General features: G+C 34.7%; 2 protein-coding genes across 2 annotated transcripts; one reads left to right on the forward strand and one right to left on the reverse strand.

The window, feature by feature from the left end:
- Positions 1-2567: 2567 nt before the first annotated feature.
- LOC122581492 (protein GRAVITROPIC IN THE LIGHT 1) lies at positions 2568-6439 on the reverse strand. Its single transcript, XM_043753723.1, has 3 exons — positions 6011-6439; positions 5436-5877; positions 2568-3579 (listed from the first exon to the last, which is right to left on the reverse strand). The coding sequence occupies exons 1-3, from the start codon at positions 6236-6238 to the stop codon at positions 2795-2797; spliced, it is 1455 nt and encodes a 484-aa protein (XP_043609658.1). The 5' UTR covers positions 6239-6439; the 3' UTR covers positions 2568-2794.
- Positions 6440-18737: 12298 nt separating this feature from the next.
- LOC122582511 (protein OCTOPUS-like) lies at positions 18738-20579 on the forward strand. The gene has a single exon (XM_043754915.1). It carries the CDS (start codon positions 18893-18895, stop codon positions 20384-20386), a length of 1494 nt encoding a protein of 497 aa, XP_043610850.1. The 5' UTR covers positions 18738-18892; the 3' UTR covers positions 20387-20579.
- The last annotated feature ends 898 nt before the right edge of the window (positions 20580-21477 follow it).

The following is a 21477-nucleotide window of genomic DNA, read 5'->3' on the forward strand; positions in this document are numbered from 1 at the left end:
TAAAATGTGTATTGGCGGGATGATTGAAAATAGTTTTGATAAAGGCCTTTTTATTCCCGCCCTTGTGTTTTTTTTAGTGGGCTTTTGGGTCATGGGCTCTGGACTTCACTATTTTTAGAAAAGAACCTCTTATATTCGATTAAACTTTTCTTTTTAAAAAAAAAAAACTAAACTAGATGAACGAACAAATTTTATCAGTTGAGATTATTCGAGAACGAATAAGTGGTGAGAGCAAGATCGAATTATTTTCACTGGCCTTGTATCGGCGTAAAGTATTGATAACTTCTAGATTGTAACGATTTTTAAATTTTTTTTATAGATTTTTTTTCTAATTTTGATGGGTTTAAATATTGATTTCACATTTATTTGCACAACTACATCTTTATGAGTTATATTGATAAGAAAAATATTTTAAAAGTTTAAAGTTAGTTAGATTGACCAATATCCAATATTTATTTGACCTCTGAATAAAAAATACAACATTTTTCAAAAGAATTATACTATAAAAATTTAGCGAACTCGTAGCAATAAGAACGATGATTAAGTTTAAGGGATAAGTATGTGATAATGTAATTAACTATACACGAATATTTATATTATGTAATGAACTACTAAGATGTTTATTGTATGTAATGAACTTTCAAATCCTGATTATTGTATATAGCCGGTATATGTGACAACATATAAGCTGTTACTTATAAGTTTTTGATTGGTCTCATACATTCAATAACCGGGATTTAAAAATTCATTACATATAATAAATATCTTAATAGTTCATTCCACAACATAAACATTTATGTATAGTTATTTACATTCTGAGTTACTTATCCCTAACTTTAATTCACATCGCGTAGACATCAGTATTACATATTTACATCAACCAGATCAACGTCTTAGTCAATTTCCAACCATTTCTTTTCTCACCTCTATGATCTCACGTAACAAGGTTCGCACCTAATACATCATGAAAGAACACAAAACACAATACCACTAAGTTACCCTGATGATGAAATAGTCTAGAAATATAAACATGTTTCGCCTCACCTAAGTTGGATTGTTGGAATAAGTAGAAGATAATTTGATAGCACTAGACCACTAGTGCATTGTTCAAACTAGGGGCATTGATAAACAACGCAAGATCAAGCAAGATTTTTTGTGTGGGGCATCGATAAATAACGATGATGTCGTTGCAACTAAAACCCAAGTCGATCACCCAAAGCTTATTCTATAGTTAATGTACGTAGTTCATCAAGAATGGATGTGTATATAGTCATGTTCATGTCGTTAAGATTTGTAGTTAGATTTTACGGTACGACACTTTAACGAGAAGAATATTAAACCTAGATACAAAATAGTCCAAGCTCAACTTGTGCTTTGTAGTAGGATGCAAATAGCAATTGTAGATCGTCACATCAGCAAAACCATACATCATATCACACCCATAAGTCATAAGAATCAAACCAAAAATTAGACCTCGCAATACACAAAAAAGTCCCATTATACATCCAATACCATACTAGAAGTCTAGAACAAAATCGCAGATAAAAAGAATTAAACATAAGAACCCAACTTCCCCTGCCATGGCTCTAGCACTCGTAGGGGCGTAAACGAGACGATACAGCTTGTGAAATACCTGAAATTGACTCGTAAATTATTCGAAATCGATTCGGTTTGAGTTGAGCTCAAGCTCGAGCTACTCGAGTATGTTTTCGAACCGAGCTCGAGTATCAAAATTACAAGCTCGTGAAGCTCGCGAGCCTTATCGAGCCTCTTTAATATTACACTTTTACCCTTTATATATAAATATTAAATATTATAAATATAACTATTATTATTATTATTATTTATATAACTATTATAAATATATGTCTTATCAAGTCGAGCGAGCTCAATAGTGTCGTTTACTCGATCGAGCTCGAGTCGAGTTTCGAGCTTCGAGTTCCTGAGTCGAGTCGAGCTCGAGCCTGGCACTGCATCAGCTCGACTCGGCTCGTTTACACCCCTTAGACATGTCCTCAATCATACTGAACTATGTGAGCACCATTAAGGATGACGCCGAAAAACGATGTTGTCGGGCATACCGATACCCAACCACCAGGACCATTACTCCAAAAGCGAGATAGGAGTCACACCATCACATTAAATTAAAGGATATGGGTAGGTTAAAGAATATTGAATTGATAGATACTTGAGGAGTTGAGGGTACATGAACCTCATCAACAATATCACGGATATAGTACCTCATCAATTATCTTGATTAAATCAGCTTCAGAATAGACGACTAATACAGCAGATTGAAAAGAAATAAAAACCAAGGAAATGGTTTTATTCAATGTTCCAATCTCATTTGTATTTCGTACTTACAAAAATAATCAAAAGATTCAAGAAATATTATCGTGTCATACAGTCTACAAATTCTTTTAGATGCGATGAGGTGAAAATGAACGTTAACACATCACACATGTCATCATGTCTTTGTTAGGATGATTAGTAACCAGATAATTAGTGCAGCTCATAAAACTCAGATCATATAACTATAAACTACAAAAATAAAATGACAACTAGTGGATCTCATAAAACTCGAATAATACTGATAAAAGAAAGGTCTATAAAGAGAATTCTTGTCTCTATAGCACGGGCGAGAAATAATGATTTGTACATATACAATAAAAACATGCCTAGCTCTTCTTGTTTTCTATTTCCCTTTCAGGACAACTTACACAACTAACATCCTTATCTTCCCTTCCAACTTGCACTTAGCTAACCTTATGAATACTAAATTACACTGTACTACCTATAATTCACTCTTAGGAACAACATACACCCTAGCTTTTACAATTGACCCATTTCCAAGCTTAAACCCTGGACTTACCGGAAACCCAACTACATGCCCGGGGGCCACCTTGCCTCCCGGAAACCTAACCACGCTCTCCATAAACTGTGGATGGAACTCTGCCCCTCGACTTCCTTCAAAATGAGTCGGGGGAGGATCCAATGAAAATGCAAGCAAATGAAGAAGCCAAACCGCCTTGGCAAGTACCAAAAACTCACCATAGAAACGTGTCCTTGGGTGGTTTCCGGCTAGCACTTGACTTCGTTGTTCAAGATCACCAAACAATGATTCCTCCATTTTTGGGTGGACGATGGAAAGGTATTTTTTGGAGCAGAAGTTACCAAACTGGCATGTTGGTAGGATTCCTAGAAGCTCAATTGGATCCATTGATTTCATGTCGCGGTATTGTGTGAAGCATTCAGTTCGGAACTGATTAGGGTTTAGGAGAGATGATAGACTTCCATCCATATAGAATGTCTCGTGGTCGAATCCTTGAAAGATCTTCCTGTTCACATATGATTCGAGAGCATATTTAGCATGGTTAGGTCCAACGATGGAATCTCTTATCGCTGGTGTACCAGTGGTTGGGTTGCTAGTTGTCGAGGCTTCGATGGATCTAACCGTTGCTGCAATGTCCCAATGGGCTGACTTCATTAGTGAGAGAAGTAGTGATGTGAATGATTTTGATCCTTCTTTCACAGAACTTATGCATGGTTCAAAGAGGTCCGGCATAGGCGATGGCAACACTGCACTAGCAAATGACCACTATTAGGTTCGGGATATACTAATAAACTCATAAAGACGTACTTGTGCAAGTAAATGATAAAATGAAAACTACCAAAATGCCAAAAACTTTTAAAAACTATAAAAATAGCCAAAAATCCTAAAAAATTGTTAGAATCGTAACAATTTAGTCGATATTGTTATTGTAAGTCAATATAAGGACAACAATAAAAAAAAATTGTGCTACCCATCCCTTTCAATCCTGGTTCCACCATTGTATTATAGCAAATGAATGGTGACTTCAAGTGATAGTCGGAAGTCTCAGAACTATCTGCACATGTGTGTAATCTTAAACATAAGAAATCTCAAATAGATGCAACTAATTTACATCAAGAGTGTTGTAAGATATGCGTTAAAGCATCCTAATGCTCAATTGATATATTGACATGCTTTTTAAAAAAACTTTTGATCATATTTTCATTCCTATGAAAAATCCTTATAAATAGCCTTTAGAAAGTCCTCTAGTAACAATATGCATAGAAATTTTTAATGGAAGCCAACTTGGTTCTATAATGAGGATCACTATTAATCCAAACATGCTTTTGGGGTGTTAGTGGAAATACCAGATTCATCCAGGACATTCGGGTAGTATAGGAATTTAGGTCTAATATACAAGTAATGCAAAAATGCAAACTGATAGTTTAATTCTATCAAATAAAATTTGCGCCAATGTGCCCAATTGGTTGAGGCTCTTGAGTCTTCGGGCAGAGAATAAGGTTCAAAGTTCAAACCTTGGCATGGTGTTATTTAGTAATAGTAATATTGGGGGTAGTTTAGAATTAGTATATAATTTGTCGTTCAAACTAAATATAATTTGCCATTTTGGTCAGTTAATTGTCACAAATCACAATAAGGGCTTTGCCACGACAATGTACAAGTGCCAATTAATAATAGAGGTTGCATTTTACTATTTCTATACTTAAAAGTTAAAAATAGTAGTACCATACAAGTGTAAAATGCATTGTATTAAAACAAGAGCAAGTTTCCGCACGTTGCGGCGTAGAGATGATGGGGTAATAGGTCATAGAATGTGATAGCCAAATGTCTTAGCCGTACGGGCTCCGCCCTCGAATTTAAAAATTCGTCGAAAGTATATCGAATAACATCTCTAATGAAAGAGCATGAAAATTTAAAAACACCCATATAATTTTTATAATTTATCGATGTACGGTTTGTGAGATAAAAGATTTTGAACAAATTGTCGGAATAAATGATTTATGAATGAGAGAGAAAAAAGATGATTGGTTGAGATTTGATGAGAGAGAAATGGTGTTTGTTAATATATAATTGATAGAAGGGACATTTTAGGAAAGTAAATGCTGAGTTGAAAGTTGAAACCTATTTGCTTTATAATACGAGAGTAAGTACCAGCACGTTGCGGCGGTGAGATGGTGGGGGTGATAGCTAGGTCAGAGAGTGTGATAGTCAAATGCCTACGGCCTCCGCCCTCGGATTTAAAAATTCGTCGAAAGTATATCGAATGATATCTCTAATGAAAGAGCATGAAATTTTAAGAACACCCATACAATTTTTATAATTTATCGACGTATGATTTTTGAGATAAAAGATTTTGAATGAATTGGAGGAATAAATGATTTATGGAGGAGAGAAAAAAAAGATGATTGGTTGAGATTTGAGGAGAGGGAAAGAGTATTATGATTATTTTAGATAAATATAAAATAGATTGAGACGGGTATTTTGGGGATGTACTTAAAATCAATATTGAAAATTTCAATTCAATGTTGAAAATCTGGAAGGAATCTGCATAGATAGTATATAAGTATAGATATAGATAATACTCGTAATTAAATCACCATACCTTGAAGCTGACTACTATAGTTGACTTTCTTCTTTGACTGATGATGAGAATGAGACCTACTTTTCCGGCCAACACTACCACCGCTACTAACCACCGTAGCCGCATTCAACTTCTCTTTCAAGTTCTCAATCTCCGCCTCTTTACTCTTCACCTCATTCTTCATCTTCTCCATTGCGGCCTCATACGGTGCCACCACCTCCCTTAAAGTAACTCCGGCCACCGTTCGCCTGCTCTCACCACCACCACCACCAACTCTCACCACACTCCTCCGAAACCTCTCTCTTAAAACCCCTAGCTTCCTCAGCTCCGCCACTACTGCCACGTCAGACGACCTCATTTTATCTTGATCCCATGGACAATGTGCTTCTTGTAATGTTACGTACGCCTTCTTTAGAAACGACACCGTTTCAAACACTTCAGTCATCAATGTCACCATTTCCACCTATATTGATTAACGATATACACAATTAGTCATTAATAAAATCAAACTATAAACACTATAAAAAAAACTATATTATAAAAATGTTTTATAATTTGCTATGTTATTCTGAGTAATTGTGTATTCGTAACAATACCATATTTTTCTCTGTTTTATATTCCGTTACGGTGGGAGGCGGTGCCTCTACTTCACCAGCGTCATAGCATTTTGGGGGTTTCACTTTATCATCTTCGTAATCGGAATCGTCGTCGGTGGAGAGGATGTCGTCGGCGGCGTAGTGACGGTTGGAACCGATTGGATGGAGCAAACATGAAGATGTGACTCTTTGTATCAGATCTGAGAAATTTGAGACCTTATTTGCCATTCTATTGTCGTGTTCTGACAAAATGCACACACTAAATCCACTGTTCAACAGTTAGTTGAGCATGTGAAATGTATGTGTTGATCTTTAATTTTTGGATATGTGACTGAGTTTAGTTGAAACGGTGAGTGTAAGATGTGTTGGGATCCTAACAGGATGGGGATTAATGAATAAGGTGTGGGTTTGGTGGTATTTTTTTTTTTTTTTTTGTGTAATTAAAGATAGTAGTGGTTGTGGATTTCACTGCCGTTCAAAAAAAAAAGTTGTGGATTTCACATGGTCCACCCTTTTGATGAGGGATTTGATTGATCAACAATTGTTAGTCTTTTACTTTTTTAAGACCGTGCACACACCAAAAAAGTGACCGACGATCTTGAAATATTTTTACCTATAATAACACCCTCGGGAAAAAACTGTTCAGTGTCGTCATCTGCGGGTTTTGAGCTTAACACCTCAACAGTGTATGAGGGAGGTTAAGTCGTAGGCAGGTCTTACCTCTACTTAAGTAGAGAAACTACTTCCATGTTCTACCTAAATGATCGAAAAAACCTTCCAACTTTTGCATGGGATAATATATCTAAACGAAACTAATACACATATAATTTCACAATCCGAACCACATTCGTGACAAATGGGACGACAACGTTCGCTGCCAGAGCCCAATACTAACACGTTGGGATTTGACACATGAGAATAGCCTTTGATGTTGCTTTCATTGGAGATCGTCTAAAATCATAACTTTTCTATAAAAAGACTTTATTTGAAAAGAAGGACATAATGAACTGTGAAGTTATTTGAGTTTGATGTCAACATTGTAGTGTAAAAGACGGTGTATGGGAGAGGTTAAGATGTAGGCAGACCTTACTTCTACCTAAGTAGAGATGCTGCTTTCAGTTTCTACCTAAATAGTAAAAAAGGCCCAAAACTCATCCCCCCCAATGGAAATCACATGTGTAAATACAAAATCACCCCCCCTCACAAACTCTTGAAAGTAAGCTGCTGTTATAAGCATAGTTGTTATCCCCATATTATATTTATTATTAAATATTGTAGTTGTTCTAAAAATCATAGTAGTACAATTATTTTATCAAAATAATATGACAAGATAAAAGAGATTATGTACACGATTAGGAGGTTTTTTTTACATATAAGCCTATTATAATGCATAAACTATAAAAAAATAATACAATTATTTTTTTTATTTTTATATAGATAGATATACAATGTTCGGGTATACGAGTTCGGGGCGGAGTTCTGGTATACGGGTCGGGTATGCGGGTTTTCATCTAAAACCGTCCCCGGACCTGAACCCGTAAAAAAAAAGTATCCCCTCGCACCCGACCCAAAAATATCGGGTTTCGGATATCCCCATCGGGTTCGGGTTTATTTACCATCCCTAGTTATACACCGGTTTGAAATTCAACTCATATGATCTGATCCATTAGGTTTTCTTTCTGTACGAATTTGTATGGTTTTAACTTAGTAACTTATAAATATTTATAGCGAAGTGTTTCCATACTTTCATAAATTAAATACGTATCTTTATCTTTATTACTACGAGCATAGTACCCGTGCAATGCGGCGGTGGTGGGGAAGACAATCTGGTGGTGGCGTTGATAGGGTTTTACTTTGCTATAGATGAAATGGTTGAAGGGCATAGTTGGTATATCACGTGAGAGGGTGCTTAGCATGGGAAATTATTTAAGGGCATTTTTGTCTTATCAGGTTCTTAATTAAGTTAAGGGAGAAATCCAGTTTGCTTTATAAGGTATTATAGATATAAAAAAGCTATTTTTTTAGCTTTTCTATCTTTAAACTCAAAATGTCCTTAATAATATAACTAACTTTATTTATAATTCTATTGAATATCCAATAGCAAAATGACTAAGAGTGGTAATCAAAACACCTAAAACTTAACCTAACCATTTAATATTTAGAGATCGATTAATTACTTTATGGTATTACCACATTACCCCTAGTCTTTATTTTAGGATACCAAATTAAAATCTTTTCTTTGCATATCATACTTCCCGTCTCTATATTAGAAAACGTCATCTGCCTTTTCATATTCTATGTAAGTTTTCTTCCAACCTTAATTTATTTCAATAAAATATATATATTAAATCTTATAATCTGATATCATACAATAATTTATATTATTAATTTATTTCATGTAAACTTATATCTATATTAGAACATGCGTGTCGACCTGCTTCAAAGCCTCCGTCACTTTACATTTACATTCACATTATCTGTTTATATATCGCTACATGAAAGTAGAAAAGAAAGAAAAATTATATTGATAATTATTATACTGTAATTAATTTTATGGGCCTTAGTTTTGCTTTTGGTCGAATTTGTATCCCATGTCGCGGTTTATCTTTTGAATTGCATATCATATTATCATGTATGAAATATTATTAAAGTAAGAGTAAATTACACTTTTCGTCCTTAAAGTTGGCACGTTTTTCATTTTTGATTCCTAAACTTTAAAAATTACAATTTTGACCCTAAAGTTAGCCAGTTTTTTCAATAATCGTCCTTTGGCCTTACAGCGTTAAAAAATAGCCGTTAACGTACGCACGTGCTAGACACGTGAGGGCACTAATGTCATTTCACCTTACACCGAGGGACGAAAAGTGAATAAATAGTTACTTGAGGAACGAAAAATGAAAATCATACAAATAAGCTTATTCTTCCTTTTTTTTCCGATCATCTTCTCCGATCATTTTTACCGATGGAATTTTCCGACTTTGAATCCAAATCTATACCACAAACAAAATCATTTACTCAAATTCATGACATTCAAAACACAACCAATCAAACAAATTATAGTTCAAACATGTCAATCATCTTTTTTTTTTCTTTTCTAGATTTTGATTTTAATTGAAAGGAAGACGGTAGATGGTGGTGATTCTAGGTGGCAGCGGTTGGTTGGTGATGAATGTAGACGGCGGTGGTTGGAGGTGATTGTAGATGGCGGTGTTTGGTGGTAATTGTAAGTAGTGGTGGCTGGTGGTGATTGTAGGCGGTGGTGGCTGGTGGTGATTGTAGGCGGTGGTGGTTGGTGTTTATTGTAGTGGCGGTGGCTGGTGGTAATTATAGGCGGCGGTGGCTGTGGGTGGCAGTTGCTCGTGGTGGTTATAGACGGCGGTGGCTGGTGCTGGTTACAGACGGCGGTGGCTGGTAGCGAGACTGTTGTTGGTGGTTATTAGGTGATTAGAGAGGCTTGGGGGTAAAGGGAAAATAAATGTCTAGTCGGAAAATTTCATCGGAAAAAAAAGAATGAAAGAATAAATTTATATGTATGATTTTTATTTTTCGTCCCTCAAGTAGCTATTTTTTCACTTTTCGTCCTTTAAGTAGCTATTTTTTCACTTTTCGTCCCTCGGTGTAAGGTGAAATGACATTAGTGCCCTCACGTGTCTAGCACGTGTGTACGTTAACGGCTATATTTAACGTCGCAAGGCCAAAGGACGATTATTGAAAAAGTTGGCCAACTTTAGGGTCAAAATTGTAATTTTTAAAGTTTAGGGATCAAAAATGAAAAACGTGCCAACTTCAGGAACGAAAAGTGTAATTTACTCTTAAAGTAATGAATTTGAGGTTGTCAATTTTTCTAAACGCATTACAGTGATTAGAAAAACATGTTAGTGAAAGATATAAAATGCAAAAAATTAAATATAATACGAACAGTATAAAGGGTAAAGTTGGAAGACAACTATTTAAGATTTTGAGTAATTAATTATATTTACACGGGGTTTGCTAAATACAGTCCTTAGGGTTATATTTAAGGTGCATAAATTGTTTGTACATTTACCATGAAAATCAGGGGGCGGACTTTTAATATGGAATGTACAAGTTTTTTTTATGCACGTTAAGGCTGTATTTAGCATTTCCCATATTTACACATGACAGCATTTTGGGGTTAGGTTAATTTTTAGGTCAGGTTAGTAAAAGATATAAAATGCAAAAAATTAAAAATAATACGAACAATATAAAGGGTAAAGTTGGAAGACAACTATTTAAGATTTTGAGTAATTAATTATATTTACACATGGCAACATTTTGGGGTTAGGTTAATTTTTAGGTCTATTTATTAGGCTTCCATATCAAAACTCTATCCAATATATTCTTAATGAAATTAACTTATAATATATATCATTTAATTCTTAAAATAATTACGTTACCTTTATACATCATAACATATCCTACTCACCGTCGACGTCAGTCACCACCATCATGTTTCCGCTATCACTATCGTCACTGTATCGCGCGAGTATTCTTCGAGTTTCACTTATAACAAGCAAAAGTATTCACAATACACTATATCTTTTTCTCCGCTATTCCTTTTATGTGTTTTGTGTCACTATAGTAACACCAAAGTTAAGCTATACTATTAACTACCCAAACTTTAACATCTTATTATGATTACTAACTTGCTCGGCCCAAAACACAACATCTTCTTTTAACTGATTTCTATACATATAAAAGAATTTTAAATAACATTAAACTAGATTTTAGACTCGTGTCTAACACTGGACACGGGTTTACGATATTATCAATATTGGATCTTCATACATTTAAGTTATAAAAGCTTATAATTTTGAAGATATACGGTTCTAAGTGTTATACTTTGCAAGTTGTAGTACAATAATCACATATTCGTTACTGTCATAATTAGCTGAGACATATTGATGAAATTGTTTGTCGTAGTTATTCCACAAGGCAAATGCTATAATAATTTTTCTTTAATAGAAGTTTTTGAAACCAATTGTACTCATAATGTGATATTATTATGAAAAATAGTTAAGAATTAAAATATAAATATACTTGTGATCCTATGCTTGACATTCAAGTATATGTACTTGATCATGATGCGAACTCATAACACGCATAGGTTTATTTTCAATCACATGTCCTATGATAATTAGATAACAGTTATGATTGTTTTCATATTCTTTGATAACAGTTATGACTCTTGATTTGAATGACAATTATAACTTCAAGCATTAATACGCAAAACTAATATATATAAAAAAAGAAAAGTATGTACCTTTTTTATTGAGAGATAGAATGAATCTTGAATGGAGTTCATATTGATTTGGATTTAGTATTCAAGTAACCTTCTGTTGTAAATTGAGATTTCTTCTGTGATCGTCCCATGTACTATTGTATTGTGATTCCTATTGTGTTTAAAATAAGGATGTTGTATATCGTCATCTGTTATTATGTTTGAGATATGTAACCAGAGTTCAAATTGTGTTTATATTAAATATTAAAGTAAATATTAATATTTATAATTTATAAAAATCTAATCAAATATTTGCTAATAAGTCATTAGGTTTGAAAAAAATTTTGTAAACAATATTTCATACGTTGAAACTTGTTTAATTAATTAAATAATTGTAAATTTTAGAAAGTTCTCCCAAGTTATGGCTAAAAATAAATATAAATTAAGTATTCAGGGTTAAAAAGTGTAAATTGATGGAAAATAAAAAAATGTAAATTATTGAGACTTTTTCTACAATTTAATATGGATACTAATATAATAATACATTTTGATAATGATTATTAGTATTTTTAATTTATAGTTAATTTAAATGATGACATAAGCGATAGTCAATTTGATGAAATTGAGCTATTCAATTGATTAATAAGTAATTTGTTCAACTGTCTTATAGTATGTGTATATATATATATATATAAAATAAGATCATATGACATAAAATTATGTATATTGATATTTGTTACGGATTTGTTTTTGACGGCAAACTACTATTCTTTGAAATTACCCTGGATGTCTAGGATTGAATCTAGGGATTTCAATTATACCTCTAGCTCAAATACCCCCCTTCAACTCACGGTGACACTCAAATTTGAATGACTGATCTCAATTAAGGTATTAAGATCTTAATAGGCTATCAACCCCATTAACTGCAATACGTATTGTAAGAACATAAAAAAAGCAATGGGGTTGGTCTAGTAGTAAGGAAAGTACTTGATGACCTTAAGGCCGCAAGTTCGATCCCCGTTTAACACAAAAAAACAATCCTTTAAAGTAACTGTTACTAATGAAGCCTAGACCCACATGTAAAGTTCTAAATATGTGATTTTCGGGGTGCCTAGATCATGTGAAGATTAGGATGAAAGTATTGTACCGATATTATATGGCTCATACGGGGTGAATCGATGAGTATCTAATTGTGGTACCGGGGTTAAGGTTCCCACGTTTACCCAATCAATCATATAAACTAAAAAAAGAGACGATAAGTTATGATGTTTGAACAGGAAAATGAATTTCAGATATTTATTCTCCATTATGCAAGACGATGCTTGATATCTTACAACTTTAGATAGATATTCAAGTTCCAATATAGGAAATACAATACGTGTATAGACCATACCACTATTAAGAACTACTATTTCCAAGCAAAAACCCCAAGTTTTCTTCATTTCTTGTACGCAACAACATAAAAAAATATACTATTTTATTTCCTACAAATACTTTATTGACAATTGACATTGAAAAATAAATGCGTTTTTAAAGGTGGAAAAAGTATACATGTTTGTTGATGATTTATTTTTCAATATATAAACCATGCACTTAAGATGAGGGAATAGGAAATATCATTCCGGTGTAATATGAGGGGGGATGGACATCGAATTAGCTACAGTATTAGTTTAAGAGTGACAATGTGATGTTTTCATTAACAATGAGCTACATAATTAGATTATCAATGTCAGAGTTAACACGACTACCGATTGCCTAAAGTCATAAACTTAGTAATTAAGGTAGGAAGGAGTACACGTCGGGCACACCATCGGGTACATGGAACCCAATCGGGTACACCATTCCTTGCTTTCGGGTATCCATCAGCTACAAAAAATCGGGCATCAATTCGGCTTAAGTAACCGATCGGCGGGTTCAATTTTTGAACGTTACAAACGCGTGGGTTCCCCCCCCCCCCCAAATGGCTAGTTGACCAGTTTTTTTTTATAAAAAAGCCTTCCACATCTATATATACATATCTATATACATACATATATAAAACACATATAAAATCACCATCTTCCATATTTCTCTCTATTCACTTAAATAATCACCACCCCACCTTGAAAATGTCTTCCACATCTTCCAAATCGCGGGCTCTCGTTGTGGAATCGGGTTCGTCATCCGAGACCGATGTTCACTTTTTGCAAAACACGGGTCAATGGATGGAAGACACGACAAACTCTAACAACGTTCAACACCGTAGATACGTCAATCGAGAACGTGAAATCGGTCATCAAATACTACTAAATGATTGGTTTGAAAAGAAATTGAAATTGGGTAAGATTGGGTATGTGTTGCCAGTGATTTGGGTAAGAATTTGGTAGAATTGAGTAGTTGTGAGTTGGAGGGTTTTGATTGTAAGATGATTTGGGTAAGTTTGGGTATAAAATTACCACTCCTTCCGACCTAAGTAGCTTACATTATTTTTCTTTTTACTTTTTTTTCTTGTAAACAACAAAATCTCATCAACTGGCCTAAGTTATTTTCTAACTATTTTGTGAACTTGAAGTTAAAGTTACATGAAAGATTTTAGAATATGTAATTTTATTGTATTTCTAGACTTTATACTTTAATCTTTAGCATCTTGCTAGTAATTTTTAATAATAAAATATATATTTGATTGCCTTAAAAAATAATAATACGGAGTAATAAACAACGCAAGAAACATAAGTGTCAAACACTAAACGATGATTTTTACCCCAAGAGGCAAAAACCAACCTCGCATTGTTATTAACGTACACTAGCACGGTACTCGCGCTATGCGGCGGTAGTCGTGGCGGCGACGGTGTGATGGTTGGACGACTGTTGGTGGTAGAGCGACAGTGAGTTGTGTATATAATTGATGTAAAAGGTTAATGGACATATTTTAAATGATAAATGACTGACAGTGTAATTTAAACATTAATGTTAAGAGGATAACGTATATGAAAGTATTTTAATGGGTGTTAAAAAGGGCTATTCTTTTTATAATATAGTATAGATTATTGATTGTGTTATGTAAATCTACATCAAGAGTCACTTATTTTTAGCATAATAAGTGTACATTACTTGTGATGTTATGAAATTTAACGTCAAGAGTTACTTTTTAGCATAATGTGCCGAAGACTATGGATTTGCGGCAAATAAAGTAAACAGGGAACACAAATTATTTGGCCTATAATTGGATGTTCTTTTTGTTAATTTTATATTACTCGATCTGGTTCTATTTTTTAATTTTTTTTTAAAGGTACTCCAGTTCCAATTTAATAAATAAATACGATAGGGGAAATGAATAGATGATATATGAGAAGCGATATCTTACCTGACATAATTGATAAATTTTGATGACGTTTCCAGAGTTCGTTGAATTAACATTCAGCAACCAAATCAAAAGAAATTTGAACTTGCATTGTAGCTCATAATTTACACGGCACCAAATAATTAATAGCCGCTTAACTTTATAACCGGAACCCCAAGATATCCAGCCACAAACAACATAAAACCAAATTATGTAAACTGTAGTGTAAAGTTAATACAAATCAATAATTCACCATCCATTGTCATTATGAACTATGTCCAAAGCGTAATTGTGATGGACTGAGATGCATGTTTTTAAAGTTGTTAGTCTCTTAGGTTGGTCATGTTGAGCAAATTAATTTAATGTGATGAATCATGATTATATAAACATAACCCTGAGGGTGGGGGGAGAGCTTCCCCACTCCTCCCCTCCCCTCCCCGATTTTTCTTCTTCTCCCCTCCCCTTTTGCTAGGAGTATCTCGCCACCCCTCTCCTTCCCCCCACCCTTTTCTATTTAATTTTATTTCTATTTATTTTTAAAACTAAAAACAATTTTATTTAATAATTTAAAACTACTACAATATTAAAAATAAAACAAACAACAAAAATAAAACAACAAATCCAAACATCAAACTACAATATTAAAACGAGACGACAACACAATACATAAATAAACTAGCGATCGATGCTCGGGATGAATGTGCGATGAATATGGTCAATGAGATCCATCTTAAGATCTTCGTGAACGTTTGAGTCATATATCTCAAAAAGTCGTTCATCCGATGGCTGTGGCGCAACCGGGGGATCCGGAATGTAATCAGGACTTGTAGCGAGGTCCTCGTCTTTTAAAATCATGTTGTGAAGAATACAACACGCATACATGATCTTACGGATGGGGGTTTCTTCCATTTGTCGTGCCGGTTCTCTAAGTATTTTCCACTTTTTTTTAATAATACCAAAAGCTCGCTCCACGTCCTTCCTTGCAGCCTCCTGTGCCTTAGCATACCGAATCCTTTTCTCATCGGTTGGATGCTGTAACGGTGCTGTGCCGTCTTCAAAAGGGTTGAACAAAGGAGATTGGTTCAACACATTAATGTCGTTGTTTGAACCGGCAACACCAAAATATGCGTGCCAAATCCAACAATCCTGTGAAGCAACTGCTTCAAGCGATATCGTCGGCCGGTGATGGTCACCTCGCGCGTACTGACCACACCAAGCTACTGGACAATTATCTCAAGCCCAGTGTGTACAATCAAGACTCCCTATAAACACATTTATTAAACCGAAAATATTAACTAAACTACGTAATATATATATATATATATATATATATATATATATATACATTTATACATTATTAACTAAACTACGTAATATATATATATACAAATATACATTATTAACTAATATACATATATATATATATATATATATATATTAAGTTAAGATATACCTAACATGCCGGGGAAACCATGATAAGACGCATGATGATCAAGAATGCGTTGCGTATCAGTACGCGTTGGCCTACGCAAGTATTCATGCCGATATAACTTAATGACTCCATCGCAAAAAGCATTAAGGGTGTCACCTGACGATCTTTCCGACATATTTAGGTAATCATCTAAACTGTCAGGATTACTACCGTATCCTAACTGGCGAACTGCAGATGTGCATCTCTGTAAAGCCAAAAACCCCCATCTACCACGCGCGTCGATCTTCCTCTTAAAAAAACTAAAATTGTTTTCCAAATCTGAAGCTATCTTCACAAACAACCGTCTACTCATACGAAACCGTTGTCTAAAAAAAATCTCATTAAATTTCGGTTCCTTGGCAAAGTAATCTCGAAAAAGACGGTCGTGAGACTCACCACGATCGTCCCGTCTTGTATACGTTCTTGAAGAGGAGGCAGTATCACGGACATCTTGTTGAATCGCATAATGCGCCATTGTGAATAGATTAATATAACGTTCCGTCTCGTCGGATGAACTCGAATCCGATTGGAAATTTGGGGGTGTTGGGCCGTGATTGTCAAGAAATAAAGGATTGTTGAAGAAAGGGTTCATGATTCCGAAAATATAGATATATGTATGTGTTATTTGTGTGTGTGTTTTGTGTGTTCATCAAAGAAAAAAAAAGAAACAGACGGCAGAAGAAAAAAAAGAGAAGAAAGAAAGAAAGAAGAAGGAAATAAGAGAGAATGAAGAGAGACGTTAGATGTGGGCCCCTTATTTTTTATTTTTATTTTTTTCTAACGGTCGAATCACACGGTTTGGAAACCGGCACCGTGATGCCCGAATTGCTCCCCTCCCCACCGGTACCGGAGGTCGAAACGGTGTACCATCCGGTACCGGCCCGGTACCGGTCGGGTGCCTAACTACTCCGTCCAACCTCATTGTCGATCAACTCTTAATAAAACTATGAACTTCCTACATATAATGTAAATTATTTTGTTATTCATTTACATAGTAATAGTTACTTGATATTCATAAAGTAAACACCTCTTTATCTTCTTAATCGATGCTATCTATTATTTTAATGGTTACCGCATTTGACTTTTCACAAACCCAAGTTCATATCATTCAAGTCAAATGAGACTATGACTCCTCACAACCACACATATTATTATAATAAAATACAATACAATTAGAAAAGTCACTCACAAAAATATACAAGATGTACCAAATCTGCTAAATTAACTGCACATATAACTTTATAAAAAATAATTAATATGATTAATCTGATAGTTTTACGTAGTTACGTACTTGTTTATAAATTTGATGTCAAAATATGAAAAATCCAAAGTTAATACGGACAAAACGAATAGATGAAATCTATATATCATTATTAAAATTTTGTACTATGTCATTACTCATACTTTTTATGTATATAAATAAAGTGAAAAATGTAACTATGATATAAAAAGTTAAAAAGAAATCAATGTTATTTGTTATTTTATGTTTGTTATTTGGTGGTCTGTTTGGAGAAGATGTCTTTTACTACTTGTTCATAGGAGTATCCAAAGTTCCCGATAAATGAGGTTACACGAGGTATCGTATTTCGGGCAATGTCTATGCACAGTTACCTATGCTCGGGCAGTATGCACGTGCCTCCTGTCCGCTGCCCGCGGTCAGTGGCCACAACACTCACACAATGTACTACCAACGGAGTAAAATTTCCAGATCTTGCAAAGCATACCAGTTTTCTTATTTTACCCACTTACATTCATGGTTAATGCATTTGACACCTAAAGTTTCTTTTATCAAAATTTTCATTTTAAGGTTTTCTTGATGCTTATACGTCTATCCATCTTGATGCCCATGAAAACATGAGCTCTACTCAAGTTGTTGATTTTAAGATATAGATTCAACATAACTAAAAAAGACGTTTGTACATAGTTGAAAACTAAAAATAAAAAATGAATGTAATTACATGTTAAAATCACTGATGTCATTGTTTATCTTTATCTTTTGTATTGTTAATTCTTTGATTTGAAATTGATAACTTATACGACGAGTATTTAAGCCCACAATATACACTCTAATATATTCCGTATAGAACTCAAACATTGAAGTTTTCTCTATTAAGTATGGGTTCTCATAGTATATAAAAAAGACTTTATCATGATGAGTTTTATATCATATGATAATATTTTAAAATTACTAAATTCCTGTAAACATGCACCAAATTTCCAAATATGAAGGAGCATAACTCTAAAAAAACATGGCTATGTAGACTTTAATCATCGATTCATCATCATGACATTATATAAATCCGAACAACAGCATACAAAACAATAGACATCATATACAAACAAGTTTAACTTTATACATATATAGTTGCGTCTTCTACCAGGTAAAGTGACTTTCCTGCCTCCACAATATAATCTTTTTCTTAGAATCTTAGGTCTGTATGACTGTATCTCATTTTTCTCACTATTATAATAAACCACGAAAGGACATATTATTAATTTCCACAAACTTAATGTACCAAGACCACCAAAAAACAAAGTTGAAGGTACATATTGAAACTAATCCAAAATCATTAAATTACATCACACACGTAAGTGGAGAACAGTTGCTATATACATATTATTCTCCTTCAATTTCTTGTTGGGTTTATCAAGGGTTTCTCTGCTAAAAACACATACACTTACAAAATCCAAAATTTACCATTTTTAAACTGCACAGTACAATTTACTGCATTTACCATAACCATCAATTCCTTACCAAAAATATACTGTAAAAAACATAACAATAATTATGATCCATTCTTCATCCATTATTACACTCCCACACCACCACAACTTCTGAACTGAAAAAAAAATATGCCTGCCGCCACCGCCACCAAAAACCGTAACCGCCGTTTCACCGCCTGTCACCGCCACCCGAGTGAACCGGTCACCGGTTTTTGCGCTTTATGCTTACGTGACCGTCTTGCCGGTCTAGATGATATAGATTCAGATCTTGGAAAAAATGTTGTTGTTTGTAGTCGCCGGACTAAAGGCCACGGCGTCGGAGCTCCGGCACCGGTGCCGGAGCTCCGACGGAGTAAGTCTGTTGTTGGTGAATATGAAGAAGGGATTAAAAAAGTGGTTATGGATCAGCGAAGAAGCTCGTGCGATGTTCGTCCTCGCACGAGCCTTTCGGATTTATTTGAGGTTGAAATTGTAAAATTGAATAGTTCAAGTACTATTATTGAAAATGTTGGTAATGAAAACGAGGCTGAAGATCGGGTTGTGGAGAATGAAGAGAATGCCGATTTAAAGACAATGAAGGAAATAATTGAAATCGAGTTGCAAAATAAGCGAAAAAACATATGGGAAACGGCTTCTGAGAAAATGAAAAAATGGAGACAAAAACAAAAGGAAAAGAAACAGAAAAACCGGTTAATGTTGAGGAAATTAGGAAACAATACAGAATCCGAAATATCGGAATATGGATATGGAAGGAGATCTTGTGATACTGAACCTAGGTTTTCTGTAGATATTCCTCATAGATTATCCGTTGACGAATCGCGGATTTTCTACGAGGAACATCGGGCTTCATGGGATGGATATATGATTGCCAAGACAATTCCTACGTTGACACCGATTTTATCGGGGGTGGAAAATGGAATTAATAGGATTGAGAATTTGCAAATGCAATCTATTAGTGAGGATGGTGTGAGTTCAGGGGGTTCAAGGCAGTCGAATTCGGATTGTTGTGGGTCGAATAGAGGAAGTAGTTCGAGTTCTAGTACGAAAACAGTAGGGGTGGATGATGTGAAATTGGGTTCGAATGCGAAGGTATCGCCTGCGAACGATGTTATTTTTCAAGGGACAAAGTTGGTAATTACTGAAAAAGAATTGAAAGATTGGCGTTTGAATTCCGTTAATAAGAATGAAAAAGTTGAGCCTGTTTCAACGGAGCCGGCTTTGGGGTCTAGTAAAATGAGTGTGAATACGAATGAATCGAATGTGCGTAAAAAGGGAATGTCAAGTAGTTGGAGAAAGGTGTGTAATCTATGGGGACACAAACACAAAGTAGAGGATAAAAATGGCGATAAAAAGAATGTAGAACATACACCGATAAATGCATTTGAAAGAGGGATTTCGAGGAAGCTAGTTCCGAACCCTGGCTCGGTGAATTCAAGAAACAGAATCGAACATAGTGGTAGAGATTTGGTGTTGGATAGGAACAGGAGTACGAGATATTCGACTAGTGATATCGACAGTGGCTTGTTGAGGCTGTATTTGACTCCATTTAGGAACTCTAGGAGGAGTAAATCAGGAAAAAGTAGAGCTCCATTAATGGCTTCAAATGGTTTGCAGCTAAACTAAAACATTTAGGTACTCTTGAAACTCTTACTAGAAGTAGCATAAATTTGTAGATCCTATTAGTTTGTTTTTTGTTCTTGTTATGTGCACGAAAAGAATAGCATAATGTTACTTGTCTTGTGCTTAGTTAGTGTTCTCTTTTAGTGATGGGAATAATACAAGTTTAAGTTTTTATGTGTTAATGTTGTCTATAACTCTATAAGTAATATGTACCAAAATGAAGTATATGATCTTTCAGGATACATAATCTATGTGTGGAGTAGTGTCGAAGCCTAGATTTGATATTAGTTTGAAGGGGGGTTTGGTTGTTTGATTGGGAGGGGCCGAATTGGAAAAAGTCAATGTTGATTTAGCCTCTCATATAAAAATTTACATAAGAAGTCGTGTTATTTGGAGGGTGCCTAACACTCTCTAGATTGTAGGATGTTTAAAAGAGGCACCGAGTTCGGCCAGGGAAAGGTTCAGAAACCGTCACAGGATACTTTGGTTATGCCACGTACATCTGAGTCCTAAGACTCGCATTCCCCGGTGAAAAATCTCATCTTTTTACCCCTTTTCCTGATCTTTAGCATACATACACATGGAGTTAATACATATACACAATGTGGTACACACATATGAACACAATGGGCAAAAACCACTCTGTTGATGTATAAACCATTGTGTTTTACTTGAATAGAAAATCAGTAGAAAGCAAACACATCAGTGGTACAGTTATCTTGGTGATATTATTACTGAAAAGGTAGATTCAGGTACTTAGATAGGTCATAGGTGCTAATCATGTGGTTCTGATTTTAGATATTCTCTGCACCAATTCTATACCCAGGTGTTTTTTATTTTTATTTTTATAATACCATGAGTACAATTATTATATTATGACATCTTATCCTACTGTACCAGAACCTTCAGCTCCCATGTTTTTGTGAGGTAACCATGTCAAAATATGTGTCCTGGAAAACCGCCTGCCTTGAACTGGTTTCTGGGGTTTCTGGTTTACACCACTCTTCAGGTAAGTCGACATGGATGGACCCGCTATAGGCATGAATATGGCTGAATTGTGCCACGATGAGCTATCTTAACATCCTATTGACTTC

This window comes from Erigeron canadensis, chromosome 9 (assembly GCF_010389155.1).
Source record: "Erigeron canadensis isolate Cc75 chromosome 9, C_canadensis_v1, whole genome shotgun sequence".
NCBI lineage: Eukaryota > Viridiplantae > Streptophyta > Magnoliopsida > Asterales > Asteraceae > Erigeron > Erigeron canadensis.

Excerpts from the sequence above, each read along its gene's own strand:
- LOC122582511 (XM_043754915.1), top strand. The coding sequence starts at position 18,893 with ATGCCTGCCGCCACCGCCACCAAAAACCGTAACCGCCGTTTCACCGCC.
- LOC122581492 (XM_043753723.1), bottom strand. The coding sequence starts at position 6,238 with ATGGCAAATAAGGTCTCAAATTTCTCAGATCTGATACAAAGAGTCACA. Across the intron at positions 5,878-6,010 it reads ATAAAACAGAGAAAAATATG|GTGGAAATGGTGACATTGAT; the intron begins GTATTGTTACGA and ends TAATCAATATAG. Across the intron at positions 3,580-5,435 it reads CTATAGTAGTCAGCTTCAAG|TGTTGCCATCGCCTATGCCG; the intron begins GTATGGTGATTT and ends TTGCTAGTGCAG.